The sequence below is a fragment of the Gopherus evgoodei genome, chromosome 1, assembly GCF_007399415.2.
Source record: "Gopherus evgoodei ecotype Sinaloan lineage chromosome 1, rGopEvg1_v1.p, whole genome shotgun sequence".
Classification (NCBI taxonomy): domain Eukaryota; kingdom Metazoa; phylum Chordata; order Testudines; family Testudinidae; genus Gopherus; species Gopherus evgoodei.
Genome location: NC_044322.1, coordinates 22,100,368 through 22,117,631, shown reverse-complemented (window position 1 = coordinate 22,117,631; position 17,264 = coordinate 22,100,368). Strand labels below are relative to the sequence as shown.

General features: G+C 44.1%; 1 protein-coding gene across 1 annotated transcript in view; it reads right to left on the bottom strand.

The window, feature by feature from the left end:
• FAT3 (FAT atypical cadherin 3) overlaps positions 1-17,264 on the bottom strand; it is a 485,653-nt gene that overhangs the window by 9,848 nt on the left and 458,541 nt on the right. Inside the window, 3 exon segments of the mRNA XM_030559193.1 lie at positions 8,354-8,467; positions 10,460-11,115; positions 13,265-13,418. Coding sequence (XP_030415053.1) covers positions 8,354-8,467; positions 10,460-11,115; positions 13,265-13,418 — 924 coding nt within the window.

Below are 17,264 nucleotides of genomic sequence, written 5' to 3'. Positions count from 1 at the left end.
ATAATCCTGTCTATTTTTCAAATGGAAAAGCACATGGTGATAAATTCCAAAGCATTACTTCCAACAAGGCACATGCAATGATGAATATCAAATCATAAATTCAAACAGGACTGTCCAGCTGATTCAATTAACCAAAGTAGTATCTGGTTTTACCAGATACTAATCTCAAATTAATTCTTGCTCAAAGTCCTCCAGAGACAGTGGGGTGTGTTCAAAGCAATCATTATCTTTGAGGCAATCATGCAGATCTGAAATGGTGTTAAGCCTTCAACTTAATCTATTTCCTAATAGAGATATTTTACTTATTTACGGTGCATACCCTGCACCATAGTACCTCCAGGACATTAAGCAGTGCTGCTATAATTAGGACACAGTCACATTTTCAATCCAAATTTCGACCACGTTAAATAAAATGCTATGTTGAATGTCCTGTGGGTTCAAAACATGTGTTTTACCAGTAACCAATCACAGTTAAATACAGGACCAAACAGCATTGTATGGCATAGACATCTTGAGGGTAGCAATGAGTGGACTCCAAAAGGTCCTGGGTTTTGGATGAGCTACTTCAAGTTCAGATGCTTATCTGAACCTTCTGATCTCACAGCTTGGCAAACCAGGACTTGACATTTTTTGCGAACAAGCTTTCATAGGTGGTTTCTGAATGTGCAGCATTATTCTGATTAATATCCCATTCTGCTTCTGCTGGGAGGCTAGCCCCTGCACTTGAGGCATGGCCCCAGGCCCACTGGAATCGTGGAAAGACTTCCATTAAATTGGTGCTGAATCTTCATGAACGAACAGTCTTTCCCATTTCTAATTACCATGAGCCAACTTAATGGTCCTGGGAAGAAGGCCCCTTATTGAGCCAGAAATAGCCTCTCTTCTAATGGTATTTAAGCCCATCCCTCATTGACAGCCATTTAGCAGAGAGGGGCCTGGTTAACCAAATAAACCATATCCTTGAGCTGTGTTGACCTTATAGATACCATCAGTGATTATATGATTATAATCACATAAACAAGGGAGTCCCATATCTGTTAATGCACCATGAGTAACAGAGAGGGATAAAAAACCCTCCATTATATGGTTAGCTGCTGCATGACTGGGGAAAGAGGGTGAAGGGAGCACTACCTGGGGTGCCTTGCCAGAGATGCAGTGAAGTGCCCTCCACCACCTGGCTAGCAGGGTTCCACCAGCCTAAATCACAGAGTCACTGCTTAGCCTAGCAGTGCCAACTTGTGCAAGATTTGGCACACACAATTTGGAGAAATAAAAAAAATCTTATCCATCCCTCTGCTAATACAAATGCATGGCTAATGAAAAAAAAAGGCAAAGCCCGAAGAGAATATGATGCTAGTGTGAAGCATCTGAGAGACAAGAGTTGAAAACAAAATATTACAAACCAGGGTCGGCCTCGCATGGAAATAGCAGCACAAAATGTGAACAGAATGTTGGGAATCACAGAGAAAGGAATAGATAATAAGACAGAAAATATAATATTGCCTCTATATAAATCCATGGTATGCCAACAACTTGGATACTGCATGCAGATGTGGTTGCCCCATCTCAAAAAAGATATATTGGAATTGGAAAAGGCTCAGAAAAGGGCAACAAAATTATTAGGGCTATGGAACGACTTCCGTATGAGGAGACATTAATAAGACTGAGACTTTTCAGCTTGCAAAAGAGACAACTAAGGAGGGATATGGTAGAGGTCTATAAAATCATGACTGGTTGGAGAAAGTAAATAAAGCAGTGTTATTTACTCCTTCTCATAACACAAGAATTAGGGGTCACCAAATGAAATTAATAGACCGCAGATTTAAAACAAACAGAAGGAAGTAGTTTTTTCACACAACTCATAGTCAACCTGTGGAACTCCTTGCTAGATGATGTTGTGAAGGCCAAGACTACAACAGGGTTAAAAAAAGGACTAGATAAGTTCATGGAGGACAGGTCCATCAGTGGCTATTAGCCAGGATGGGAAGGGATGGTGTCCCTAGCCTCTGTTTGCCAGAAGCTAGAAATGAGCAAGATGGGATGGATCACTTGATGATTACCTGTTCTGTTCATTCCCTCTGGGGCACCTGGCAATGGCCACTGTCAGAAGATGGGATACTGGGTTAGATGGACCTTTGGTCTGACCCAGTATGGCCGATCTTATGTTAAGGAGTTACCTTTCCCCTTGGGATCTGAGTTTGGGTTCAGAGACCAGTTGCAAGAGACAGCAGGGACTGGGACTATTTGCAGAGGCTGTGCACTCAGTCTCCTCCTCATGCTATTCTGGAGGGAATCCCTCTGGCTGATTCATTATGACAGGGGTGGTACCCATGAACAGGATCAGCTCTGGCGGAGAAAACTAGGGGTCTCAGCGTATGGTCCCTCTGATCCCTGAACCAACTCACCCACCCTAGACCCCCAGTACAACAGTAACCTGACAGAGTCCTTTTAGGTTTGCTTTAGCCCATCCATTCAAAACCCCTTCTTACAGGAAACAGTAACTTGCCTTCAAAGTGTACTCTCAAAACCTGTGTGCTGAGAGCAGGCATTATTTTCCTATTAACGTTTACAAGGAATTTTAAGACATCGTTTTCCTTTTTTGGTCATAAAAATTAATCCTAACTACTCTGAGCACAACAAACTGAGACAAGCAATTTAAACACATTCAAATGTCATCTTAAAAAAACCCCAGTCACAATAAATGTTCACAATAAAAAGCATTCAAAAGAAATGTTAAGAGTTATGAGATGAACCTACTGAAGCTATGGAAACCCACAGAAAAAGCCCCAGACCAGCAACCCTCGGGGGGACGTATGCTGCCTACCCATGTATTGATACAAAGTGAATGAACAGTATGATGTTTCTCTTAGGAGGAAGCAGCAATACCTTTTGCTTGTAATGGCACTTTTAGACGAACTATTCCCAGCTCCAGCAAGATGAGCTTTATTGCTTCCATATATGGAACAAGCTTCCTGAGTCAGTGGAAGATGAAAACCCTACACAGTTTTGCTAATAATTTTTGCAACATGATGCAACACATTGCCCAGTCCCAAAAGAGGACAGTCTGTTGCAGTCCAGGTCATGTGCAACCTTGATGGGAAGTAGTATAATAATGACTCCTCCTTCATGTCTCCTTGAGGCTGGTGAGCAGCTATGCAGTTTCGGGGGCAACACTATGACCTTTACAAGACTGATTCATTCACTAACTTTAGAATGGAACTACAGTGTGGGAATGTGAGGTGGTGGGTCATCCCTGAACCAGAGCCTGATTAAACCATTTGAGGTGATGAGTCATTCCTCTGCTAAGCTACAGTCAATGCACAAGCCAGGAGCTGCTCTGGTGACTCTCAGGGCACCTATATAAGCCGCACAGGAGAAACAGAAGCTTAGTCTGCCCAGAGTCACAGAACAGCTTGGAACAATCCCTTGCCTGATAGTGGTGATGGGTCCCACAGGCCCTGCTCTTACTCCAGCCTTGTTTCCAGTCCTGCTCCTGGAGAACCACTTAACTGCTTTAGAAGGAGAGTGTCTCCTTACTCCCTGTGTGTTTCTCCATGTATGTCTGAATTCTGTCTGTGCTCCTCTTTGGGGGTCCTATAGTGAAAAATCACAAAAAACAGAACACGCTATTCTGCACTGACTTCTGTGGGATGAAGCCGATGACTTAAAAGGCCTTCCTATTCTCTCTGAAGCTCTCTGAGCCTTGATTACAGTAGATACTGGACTAGAATTCTTATCTTTAAGAGACATATTTTAAATACTGCTTCCACAAAATGTGTGTGGACACGAAGGGTCCAATCCAGCTCCCAGGAGGAGTTTTGCCTAAGGTTGCCAACTTTGGTTGGCAGTATTCCTGGAGGTTTCATCAGATTACATAATCTTTAATTAAAGATTAATCTTTAATTCCTGGAGACTCCAGGAAAATCCTGGAGGGCTGGCAACTCTAGTTTTGCCATTGACTTACAGGATCAAAAGCTTGCACTCACCCTTGTTAGAATTTGGTTGGTGTAAAAGGTAACTGCATGCACGTGCAAATGCATGTTTTGCAAATGCAACAGAAGTGCAACAAATAATGCAAGATTACATAGCCAGTTTTGAAAATTTGGTCTTGAACTGCATGGAAGCTTGGCCTTAACTGTAAGGAAACTGAGTCTCTGCTCTTTTTGTTTTAAATAAAAATGTGCATTTTTTTTCTTTTACTTATTTTGAAAGGGGAGGAAAAAATAATCAATTGGACAAGAAAATTTGAATGTGTTCAGTTTATTCAGATATAAAGGAAAAGGAAAACAGTCACTTGTTAGATAGCTACCATCCAGCTATAATCAGCATTTTTTGTAGCCTATGAATTAAAAAGATAGCCAAATTACTATCCTGTCTGTGAAAGAAAGAGTAAAATTCTCCCCTTCATTCCGGGGGAGGCATCAATTATACATTCTCCACTCATTCCAGACGGGATATGGATCCAAGAGGAGAATTTCAACCGAACACTGGTATGAGGTATGATTGGGACTGTTTACTTTTTATCACCAAGAACACATATTCTAAGCTTATTACTGTGCTTATCATTTTGGGTTTGAAAATTCTGAACATCTTACAATAGAAGGGGGAAGAGTGATTGTTGTTAAAGGACTGCACTGAGACTCAGGAGATCATAGGTTCACAGATTTGTTCCAGGCTATGCCAGGCTTTCTGTCCCTCAGTTTCCTCCTCTGAAAAGTGGGGAGAATACCATTTTACAAGGGAGCAGAGTGGATAGATTCATTCCTGTATGGGAGATGCTGAGACTCTATGGGCATGAGTACCACAGAAAAGGTGAAAATGTCTGAAATTTCTATTTTCAAGGCATGGATGAAAAGTCTGAGTCAAGTGAATAAGAGGAGTTACTCACCTGTAACTGGAGGTCCTTTGAGATGTGTGGTCCCTATCTGTATTCCTCTGTGGGTTATGCATGTGCACCATGAGCCCAGAGCCAGAACATTTGAAAATAGTGTCTGTTGGTCCATGCATGCTCCCTGCCTCACCTCATGCCTCACCTCACAAAGGACAGGCCGGACTGGCCACCTCTTTGGTTGCTTCTCTACCACAAATCAAATAAGATCTGAAGCAGAGGGGAAGGAGGGTGGGTAGTGGAATACAGATAGGGACCACATATCCCGAAGACCCTCCAGTTACAGTAACCTCCTCTTCTTCTTCAAGTGATGGTCCCTATGGTATTTCACTGTGGACGACTGACAAGCAGTACCTAAGTAGGAGCGTGTGAGGATGTAGATTGTAGGGCTGAGAGGAGTAATCCTGTCCCAAAGAAGGCACCAGCAGAAGAGTCCTATACCTGGGCATAATGTCTCGCAAATGTGTGAATGGAGTCCCATGGGGCTGCTTTACAGATGTCCTGGAAGAATGCTTCCTGAGGAGATACCAGAGTTGTTGCTTGGTAGAATGAGCTCTTACCCCACAGGGGCTGGGGGTTCAAAAGCTGATAAAGTAGAATGCAGCCAGAGATCCATCTGGAGATTATCTGGGTCGAGATGGTGTGTCCATTGACTTTTTCTGCTGTGGTGATGAACAGTCATGGGGACATCCTGGTTGGTTTTGTAAAAAGCCAAGGCACGCTAAACATCGAGGGAGCGGAGTCTTTGTTCCTCTGTGGAAGTGTGCCGCTTTGGGAAGAACACAGGTAAGAGAAAGGATTGGTTAAGGTGAACTACCAAAACTACTTTAGAGGTGAATTTCGGGTGTAGGTATAAAGAACCTTATCCTTATGGAATTTAGTGTATGGAGGATCTGCCATCATCACTTCAAGTTCATCAGCCCTTCTCGCTGAGATGATGTCTACATGGAAAGCGACCTTCCTGGAAAGGAAAGACATGGAGCAAGTAGCTAAAGGCTCAAAGGTGGAGCCTTGTATGTACTGAGAGAACACAGCTGAGGTCCCACTAGGAGGCAGGCTTTTGAGTAGGTGGGAAAGTTCACAGAGGGAGGGATAGCTCAGTGGTTTGAGTATTAGCCTGCTAAAACCAGGGTCGTGAGTTCAGTCCTTAAGGGGGGCCATTCAGGGATCTGAAGAAAAAAATCTGAAGGGGATTGGTCCTGCTTTGAGCAGGGGGTTGGACTAGATGACCTCCTGAGATCCCTTCTGATTCTATGATTAGGCTTTTCCAGAATCTATTGGTCAGCAGCTGTGCAAAGATCAAGTAGCCCTAAGAAGGTGGATTGTATGCACTGATCACTGCCAAGTGTACTTACAAGGAGCTGATGGACAGAGACAGGATACAGTCCAAGATGAGAGGAATATTTGTAGTCTCTGGGAGAATGCCTCTGCTTTGCCCAAGAAGAGAACATTTGAGAGCCAAAATGTCCTGTGGAGTGGCAACAGATTCAGATCTCCCCAGTGTGAGAGGTTTTGCCTGGGCCGTCAGAGCTGGTAAGAAGGGTGGTATCTGAAGTCGGCAGTGATCAGACTTGGTTGGTGCGGACAGATCCCGGGGCTTGGGAGGAGCCGGGGATGACCATGCCAGTGGACAATGGTCTGGTACCAATGAAGCCCAATGCTTTCAACTTCCTTGTTGTGCCTCTGGGACTTAGGAAGTACTAAATCCTCATAGGCCAAGCCAGTGGGCTTGCTTACAGCTGAGTCCAACTTCTTTCAAGTGGACTTAAGAGGAAGACTTAGTGCTTCCTAGCATTCTGACGTGACCCCACCGTAGGGTCTCTGCAGGCAGATTCTCTCATACCAGAGTCAGACTTCACAGCAGGAGGTGCACTCTTTGCTGAATCAGGCTGATGTACGGGATGTGTGTGGGGGTGTTCCTGGGCCTGGGTCCAACTGCGGCCTCAGGGTCTCCATGAGGATTTGCGGAGAGGAAGTTCCTGCCCTTCTCAGGTATGGCTGGGGAACAATCAGCAGATACTGCACCTTGCCACAATGTGAGTTTCCCCAAGGCAGTACAGGCCGCGCTGGTGGTCATCGCTGACTGAGAAGGATGGCGAGCAGGAGCACAGAGTTTGAAGCCTGAAGTCCTGGGCATAGTCTGGTACTCAAATGGGGCGAGAGTGGGGGGCTAATAGTTTTAAAAAAGATTAAAACTTTAAAAACCTATTAGAACTGTTAAACTATTTACAGACTAGATGATTCTTATTTTGTAGAAGGAAGCTGAAGCTGTGGACACTCAAGTTTTTCACCTGGACCCTGTGGCAGTGAGAAGAGACTGGAGAGGTGGTCGGTCTGCCCCCAACTCACCCCTGGGTTGGAAGCACAAGGTGACCCAGGGCATATGGACAGACCAGAAGGCACTGCTTTCAAATTCTTTAGCTCAGGGTGCATGGTGCATGTGTGTGCAACCCACAGGGGAATACAATAGGGACTATCACTCGAGGAAGAATCTGTGTGATCTGATGACAAGACAATTTCCCCCCCGAGGAAAAGCATTCGTGAGCACAACAAAAATAATCGCTATGCTGCTTGTGAGTAAAAGGTCACAGCTTAACCAAAAGGGTCTGTGAATGCACTTCACTTTAAGTGCTTTTTCTAATATTTAAGAGCACTTAAGGAAGAGCTGTACGTGATGACTGAGGAACTAGATCTCCACATGCTTCATTAACTGATTGTTGAGAACGTTAAGAACAATTTCTTTGTGATAATCTTCCTGATGCATCTGAATTAAGCATCCACTTACACAGCAGGAGCATCCAGCCTCTTTTCAGACCACTGCTCATCATATGCCATCCTTAAGAATAGAGGTTTGATCGGCTGCTTAATTTTAGGCCCCTTATATTCACCCCTTGTATAACCTTATATCAACCACCAAGGTAATAATTTAATACATGAGAGCAGGCAACTAACTTTCTCTGAGTTGGGATGTAACGGTATTGATCATTCATCCAGCTGTGATTCCTAGCATGACAGTCACAAATGACTGTCCACTGAAAGGTAGTGGAGGTTTTTGCTGAGACTCCTAAAGGAGACTTCGCAAACTTTATAGGATCTCCCTTTGAACGGACTCTTGAGACATGAAAAAGATATTGCTCCAAGGCTGAAAGACGCTGCTGCTTTATATCCAGGTCCATTACATTCCTTGCATTTTGGATCTTTGGGTCCGTTGTAAAGCTGGGTCTTCCTAGAACAGCTAAGGGCTTTTTTCCCTTTAATTGGCAAAAAAAAATCACAGAGAGGTTTAGAACCCAGGAGCTCTGTGCTCCCGAGCCTGTGCTCAGACTGCATGAGATTTTCTACTAGATTCCAGCCCTCTCTCTATAATGGCTGGATGGGTTTACAAGACGTGGAAACAACTGAAAGTGGTGGCAACCTGTGCTGATCATTCGTCCCCAATATAATAATGCTGGAATCATTTCTTACCATTATCATCACCTGAGTCTGACTGGAAGGAGCTGAGGGACTGAATTTCAGAGTTGCTGCCTTTATTACTTCCGGCAAAACAGGTCACCTCTTCAGCATCATCAACCTCTTTACCTTCATCAATAGCAAAAAAACAAAGCAAAATGGCACTGTGTAGGTATGCACATATGTCTAGTTATACAACTGCAGAGTGAGTTAAATGTTGCAAACAAGTAGTTCCCTCTTGCTTTTGTTGGAATAAAATTATTTACTTCAACTGTGGGAAATGACCTCATCTATTGGACAAGAGGACAGCCAATCTGAATTATGTTTTTGAAACATTTGACAAGTTTTGAAATGGCTGATGACAGCCGACGCAATGAAGCAGCAGCTGTTTTAAATTTTCCCATTTGAATGCTGTGTGGGATCAGAACTAATTAAAATTATGATTCAAAAGGGTGCTATAAACATCTTATACAATAGATCCTAATTACATTGATCTTTACTGTTCACTGTCCTGGGGCAGAATCTCATCCAGGGGCTGCTCCAATGCCCACTGAAGTTAATGAGAGTCTTTCCATTGACTTCAGGGGCCTCTGAATTAGGCTCTACTTGCTCTGCCACTGGTGAATAGTCACAGTGATTATACTTTGCACTTCCAGAGCCTTTCCTCTTCAAGCACTTGACAATTTCTCCTAACTCCTGAACAGTTCAGAAAGGTACTTAATTTAACTGCCGTCTATGGTATATATATATTTCCAATCAAACAACTATCAAAGTGGCACAATTACATTCTGTAAAAAGCATATTTAGGTCTTTATTCTTCTTTTGATCAATGAAACCGTGTTTATAGGTAAGAAAAACATATCTATATCTGCAAATGCTGCTGTCTTCAATATAAGTGGCAAGTCAAAAATTAAAACACTGCCAGAAAGCCTGAGAATTATACCCTAAGTAAATAAAGGTTATTCTTGTACTTCACAATGCTAGAAATATATTTGGTCAAAATTCTGACCTCATTTACATCATCCAATTGAAGTTAAAAGGTTAAGCTAGTTCTGCACTTGCCCCTTTGTTCTCGATTAATAATTTCCAGAACAATGGGACTTCCCATATTAAGATAAAGGTTGTAGTATGGGCTCCTTCAGTTGGAAGTTTTAGTTTAATCTACAAAACAAGGGTTTCAAGCTGCAACAGAATAAAAGAGGAATGAGTTTACTAAGAAGAAAAAAAAAAGATGAGGAAAAAAAAAACTTTGAGGACCCGTGCCCTAATACAAAGTGTCTTATCAAGCACTGCCTTGTGATAAGGCCAGAGGGACATACAGCCTAATATATGGCCCTTGGAAACTGCTATTTCCTGATGTGATAACCTGTATCATGTCCCATGTGTGGATAGACTGTACAGAAATTGAAGATGTGTTTTGCTATCAGTAAAAAGGGAAGAGAAGCACTGGGAACACAAATGGTTTAAATATGAAGATAATAGATTGTACAAGGTTTTAACATTTAGCGCAGATGAGAAAGTAATAGGTTGAAAATGTGGTTATAAGAGCAGCTTACACTCTTCCAACAAGCAGCTTAAATATTAGAGATAAAAAGCACTTATTAATTCATTTCCTGCATTAATTTTTAAGTGCTTTGTCTTGTCTAGTTCTAAATACCCCTTGCAAGACTGATTGCCCAAGCTAGGAGAGCTCACAGTCAGGAAACTTCGCCTAAAATTTTCCATTTCAACAGAAAGACACTTGCACTTCATCATGCGACCGGAATCCTCAGAGCAGTCTTCCTCGAATGTTCTGAACAAATATAAAAAGTAGGTGGGTTGTCATATTTTGATGATCTAAACAGGGCACTTGTATACCTAGTCTCATCCTAATTACATCCTTTCAGAACTAAGCAATCACTTTCTCTGCGAAATGTAACAACTGTGAGTACATTAGTCTGGGCTGCTTTCACTAAGACTCATTAAGTGTTCCCTGTTAAATTTACCTAGCGTTAACCAGACAGCACATCCTGCTTCATTCTCCTACCCTTGAGCTCATAAAACTGCTGTACTCTAACAAGAGCTGTTATAACATGTGTCAGAAAGGGAAAGTAACACCCAGCTTCAGATGATGCTACTCACTTTCAGTACCACCGTCCCAGGTACTCTTCCTGATGGAGTCACAGTCAGATCGACAGGGAGACATGGCTGGCAGGTTGGGAGCCACGCTGCACACTACCACACCCCGCCTTGCTGTTAGTATACGAGGAGACTCTGGATGAAATGTCGTCATCTCCTGATGCTCAACTCCAAGTCCATCCACTATCTTGTCTAAATTGTTCCGTGAGTCACTCTGGAAGCAAGGGGTGTAAGCCATGGGTCTCACAGGGACTTGCGGTGGCCCTACCTCTTGGTAGATATTGCGACTGTCCCCACTGTTCCTTAGGTTCTTGAACTGGATCCCGTTGCTCTTGTTGAGCAGAGCAGCAGTAGCCGGGTCCTGGACCAGGGTGATATTGTTGCGTGAGTAATTTTTCCGGAACACTTTTTTGCGGAAAACTATGAACAGGATGATCAACACAAAGATAACAAAAAGGACGACTGCTATTCCTATTAGTTCTTCTTTGCCGACGTAGGAATGTCCGGCTTGTATGTTGGGTACCACCACAGGCCTGAGGCCGCAATACTGCCCCACATATCCAGGAGTGCAGTTACACAGAAACGAGCCAAAAACGTTGATACAGGAGCCGCCATTTTCACATTCCTCTCTTTCACATTCGTTGACATCATCTTCGCACCTTAAGAGAACAAGACATGGCTATAGATCTCGGAGGAGAAACCTTAGCAATCAACACCACTTACCCTCATTTATTTAGGCTGTACAGTCAGCAACTGTGTTTTGTACTCTCCCAGTGTCTGGCGAATGAACATATTATCCAGCCACATTACAATATTTAAAATCTTCTAAAGATGGAAACAAGTTCTGCTGCTTTTTAAGTCAATGACAAGAAAACATACTGGAGAAAAGAACTGATTAATCCTACTAGTCAGGAAAAAGGACTGATTCACCATTGCATTACTCCCAGGTTTTATGCTGGTGCAACTCCATTGATTTCAGTGGAGTGAAACCGGTATAAAACTGGACCCATATAGTGATGAATCAGGCTCACAGACTGTAATAAAAATGCTAACTTTTCCGTAGGAGTTTTGGACCATTCCATGAGATTCAATACAAATTGATATCCCTGCTGTACAATTCCACAGAAGAGTTCAAATAACCTAACAAAAGGTTAGCATTGGCTATTAAATTCTATATGATTTTAGATGGTTAGGAAAGAGAAAGGGAATGGAAATGAAAGAGAACAAACGGGGGAAAAGGAGATATCAAAACTGTACTGATATGGGAAAGGAGAGGGTGATGGGGACTTTCAAAGGAGCCTATGGGAGTTAGGTGCCCAAATTTCAGTAGAATCCCTGAGCTAAACAACAACTTTGGGAGCTAAGTTTAAATACCCACATTGGAAAACTTTGGCCTAATTGATTTCTTGGATCATGTTGATGTAAGCAGAGTCAGGATAAGCTCTACCCTGACATCTGGTGGAAAGAATTTCAGAGAGTGTATTTGCATAGGCACGCCTACCCTATCCCAGACTGCTGAGCTGTGGGACTGCTTGGTGACAAATGACTCACCCTCAGTTGGGTGGTACTTGCTAGACAAGGGACATGGGTTCCAAAACCCAATGAATTGAGAGAGGCTGGGGACAGGTATTTGTGCCTGGTGGTGCAGGCTCCTTGTGGAGCCAGAAGCACCAGTTCCACCCCCTCCTCTCTCCACTGTGGAATGTCAGAGTTGATTTTTTTTATTCCCTCAAGAATCTAAATACAGGTTACTGAGCTGAACTCACTTTGGGCTAATGGTGCACTAGCACTGGGGCTCCCCTACTAAGAGCTGAGATCACTAAGAGTTGAAATCACTAAAGAGCTGAAATGACTGAGCTGAGAGCACTGAGTGCTGTGCTAACTAGTGGGGGAGCCTGAAGATATACTGTGGAACAGAGCGGCTGGCGGAGTGGAGCAGTTGTGGGGATGGCTGGAGCGGATCACGGGACAGCTGGTGGCAGCGGAGCGGCTGGCAGAGTGGAGTAGCTGTGGGACGGGTGGAGCGGCCCACAGAGTGAGCGGAGCCGAGCAGTTTGCAGGGAGAACTGGAGCAGCTCATGGAGCAGAGCAGTTGGTGGAGCGGAGCAGTTTCTGAGGACGGCCGGAGGAGCAGAGTGGAGCGGCTGGTGAAGCGGAGCAGTTCGTGGAGAAGGCGGAAGCAGAACCCACGGAGAGGCAGGGCAGTTGGCCCCGGACCACGTAAGGTGCCCCTTTCTACCCAGGCTAGGGGGAGGGACCTCTACAGAGAAACTCTCGAACTCTGGGGTGGCATTGACCAGAGACTTTTGGGTTGTTGGACTTTGGGGTGATTGGACTTAAAACCCTAAGGGGAAAAAGGACAGTGCCAAACGTACTTGGAGGTGCGTTTTTGTTTATGGTTTGTGTTATAACCCTGTTTATGGTGTTTCCCCAATGGGATGCCGCATTGATTCCTTCTTTTATTAAAGAGATTTTGCTACACTCAGACTCCGTGCTTGCGAGAGGGGAAGTATTGCCTCCTAGACGCGCCCAGGGGGGTGTAATATGTGAGTGTCCCAGGTCACTGGGTGGGGGCTCGAGCTGGTTATGCATTGTATTACGGAACCCCTGGATACTGAACCCAGCCCTTGTTGCTGCCAACTCAGAGGGGCAGAAGGGTTACATTAATATGGCCTCTTGGTAAGCCACGTGATTTGGCTATACTTTGTTAGATAACTACAGGCTTTGGGGTACAAGATGCCCTATGCAAAAAAGACCTGGTATTAAAATGATTCAAAGATGACAATTCCCCACCGGTAGTTCACTTACGTTACTCCTGTCAGTCCATTTTTGCAATTGCAGATGAAGGCATTGCCTATCGGGTCACACGACCCTCCATTCCGACATGGATTTGGAAAGCACACTGTGATCTCAGATTCACAGTTTCTTCCTGTGAATTGAGAGAGGCAACTACACTGATAACCTGGGAAAATAAAAACAAAAGCAACAACAGGCACCTGTAAATACAACTGTCAACACACGATACAATCTGGTTACATTAGTAGCTGCCGGGTAAATTGAAACAGAATCACTTGGGGTAGGGATTCACACAGGAATTCTGGCACGCAACTGTGACCCACATTAATAGCAATGTGAGAGTCTGTCCCTTGCTGGTGGCCAGACCTTATAAGAAGCATATACATCTGCAAATGCCTGTGCCCTAATGGAGTCGAACTTTTGGCTCCAGGAGTATAGCCAAATGTGTTTACATCTAGAGTCCTGGGTTCATTCCCAACAGATGACACCACCAAAGAAGCAGTTACAGTCAGTAAGATTTCCTTCATTTTCTGATATCAGCAACTGTCCTTTGAGAAATCCTCAGGGCTTCCGTGCAGAATAAATAAGTGCATCTAGACCAGGGGTGGGCAAACTATGGTCTGCAGGCTGAATCCACTGAGGAGCACTGAGGAGCAGGGTCTGATGCCTGCACTGCTCTGGTGCTCCAGCTGGACAGCAGGGTCAAGGTTCCCGGAAGCAGCAGAATGGCCCTGCTCCAGCTCCCATTGGTCGGGAACTAAAGCTCTGCACGCTGTCCCGTCCCTAAGCGCCGCCCTCGCAGCTCCCATTGGTCAGGAACTAAAGTCAATGGGAGCTGCAGGGGTGGTGCCAGTGGACTGGGCAGCACCCAGAGCTGCCTGGCTGTGGCTGTGCACAGGTGCTGGAGAGGGAACATGCCGCTGCTTCTGGGAGCTGCTTGAGCTAAGCACCACCCAGAGCCTGCACCCGTGAGCCTCTCCCTGTGCTCCAACCCTGATCCCCCTCCCGCCCTCTGAATCCTTGATCCCAGCCTGGAGCACCCTCCTGCACCCTTAACCCCTCATCCCCAGCCCCACTCAAGAGCCTACATCTGCAACCAGACCCCTCATCCCTTCCCACACTCCAACCCCTTACTCCAGCCCTGATCCTCCTCCCATCCTTTGAACCCTCGATCCCAGCCTGGAGCACTCTCCTGCATCCTTAAGCCCTCATCCCCAGCCCTACCCCAGAGCTCACACACCCAGCCGGAGCCCGCACCTCTTCCCGCACCCAACTCCTCGCCCCAGCCCTTATCCCCCTCCTGCCCTTTGAACCCCTTGGTCTCAGCCCAGAGCACCTCCTATACCCCAAACTCCTCATACCCATCCGCACCTCAGAGCCCACACCCCCAACCCGAGCCCTCATCCCCTCCCGCACCCCAACCCCAATTTCGTGAGCATTCATGGCCAGCCATACAATTTCTATTCCCAGATGTGGCCTTCGGGACAAAAAGTTTGCCCACCCCTGGTCTAGACACTTACAAAATATTTCCAGTTCAGACATTTACAAGGATGGTACACCAGAGTTTACCAATCTCACCACTAGAAGAGAAAATTGCATGACACTAAATTAAGAATAGACATGAAAACGATATTTAACATTTCTATATAATCTGCCATCTAAGAGACTCTGTGTGCTTTGCAAACCGTAACTGACCCATCCAACGCTCGAGTGAGGTGGGAAAGCAGTATGACATCCATGGTTAAGAACCTGTTTAAACACAGCCTGGTGTAAATCAGGATTTACTCCATTGAAATTGATGGAACAGCTTGGATTCGAGATCATACTATTGCCCCCAAGTTTCCTGCTCAGTCTCATACCGAAGGTCAGCTGCAGTTAGAAACAGAACCCAACAGTTCCTAGAGCTTCCAGTTTCCTTGCACACTCATTTTTGTAATGATGAGTAACATTAGTGAACATTGCTTAAAATTAATAACCTGGAACAAATTTAGTGTTGTGGATGCTGTCGCTGGGCCTATTAGACAACTGTAAGTATCACAAAGCCACATATTTTCAGTTTTCCGGTGTCAGTGCTGCATCTGCAAGAGGAGATGGGTTTTTTTCCCCCAAATTCAGACATTCTGAACATTCAAAGATTTGGACAAACACACAGAGTGGCCTAACGAGATGCGAACCTGGCAATTCCATATGCATTATATGATGCTAGCCTATTAGGAGGATTTCTTGTTACCTGGAAAACCATTTGCTTACAAATAGTTTGGAAAGGAATCACTGCATGAATGAACAAGATTATGTCAGTGTTCTACTAGTGACATCTATAGACCAAAACACGTCAGTAAAGCATTATAATCTCTCTGTGTATTTAACTTAACCAAAATATTTAATTCACATACAAAAGATTTTATGTAGAGAGTTGTCATGTGACAATGTAATAGCCGAACTAATATGTTTTCAGTAGATTCCTGACCTAACCAGACAGTATAAAATGAAATAAAACATTTTTATAAATCAAATTTCTTTATCTAAATTACTAATAATTACCAAGAATCATATTAAAATATAATTTTCTTGTCACTTTTTGTATGTCTCTGAGCTTGAAAACTGAAAAGAGGTTAGTCAATTTTTCTTTCACGTTCTCATACAATAAAGCATGATACTACAATGTTTGGATTGCTAAAGGAACCCTGTTTCCACTGGAAATAAAAAAGTATGCCATTTTCATTATTTTTTATATTATTTGCACTGAGAGCAGCATTTAGAAAATCTGAACCCTCAGATGCTCAGAATGGATTAAGCTCCATTGTGCTAGGCAGTGTATAAACAAAACAAAAAAGTCTCTGTCATATAAGTTTATACTTACAAAGCTGCATTTTACACTGAATTTTGGCCTTTAAAATGCAGTCAGACAGTAGCCTAGTACACTAAGCAGCACAATATCTAAGTATAGGGATCCATTTCTTAGGTTAGGAAAAAACATTCATAAAACAAGGTAAATAGAGACCACATTTATCACTGATTTAATCTCAGGGCACTAATCCGGAACCTACTTATGCTAATAGTTTGGGACCAAAAGTGGCGGGGAGACAGCTTTCCGGTTGCACAGATAGCCCAACTCACTGAAAACATGTTCAGGAGGATGCCACTCACTCCAGCACATTCACGGGTGGAGAACTATTCTCCGTGGGGAACTATAGAAGTGAAGCACTGAGTATGCTGGAGATTATTGCCAGCGGGCCAGTGCACAAAGCAGATTCCCTGGCTAAAAGACTGGCCATTCCCTTTACTCCTGCCTATCCCTTCAGAAGTGCCTGTGTTCTTGTTGCATGGCAGTGACTGCAGGTCAGGGGTGAGGACTCCATAACTCAAGGACAAGGTTTGACCTTGAAGCAATTCCCTTTGGCTACTGTTTCTGATGTGGGGTTCAGATTTAGGCCCCCAGGGAGGAGGTATGATACACATTGCATTTCATGGGACATACTATGTGATAAAGTTAACTATTATCCCACTGGCACTATGAGAAGAAAAACACAAATCTGCTTCCCTAAAAAGGCAGGCAGCGTTAAAGAAAACACTAATGACCTCAACCACGGAAAAGAGCACATTTCAGATGGTCTAGGGCTTGATCCTGCTGCTATTGAAGCCAGTTGGGGAGGCTGTGGATGTTCAGCACCTCTTCAAGTCAAGCCATGTATTCCGGTGCCTAAATATGGATTTAAATGCCTAACTTTATGTACCCAAGTTTGAAAACACTGGTCTATATACTTCAGTGCGGTATGAGTCACTGCTGAACTGATGTTTCAAAAGGGAGCAGAGGAAGATGACAGATAAAAAGTGTTAATTATTATAAATAATAACACAAATACTAAGACCATCATGTGTACTTTGTCTTCCTGACATTTTTAAAGGTGTGCATATTCAGTATAGCACTTGTCTGCCAGAAGGCCACCCTGCAAACCTCAGGCCTGGTCTTCAGCTGGTGTGAACAGGAGCAGTGCCCACAAACACCAGCTGA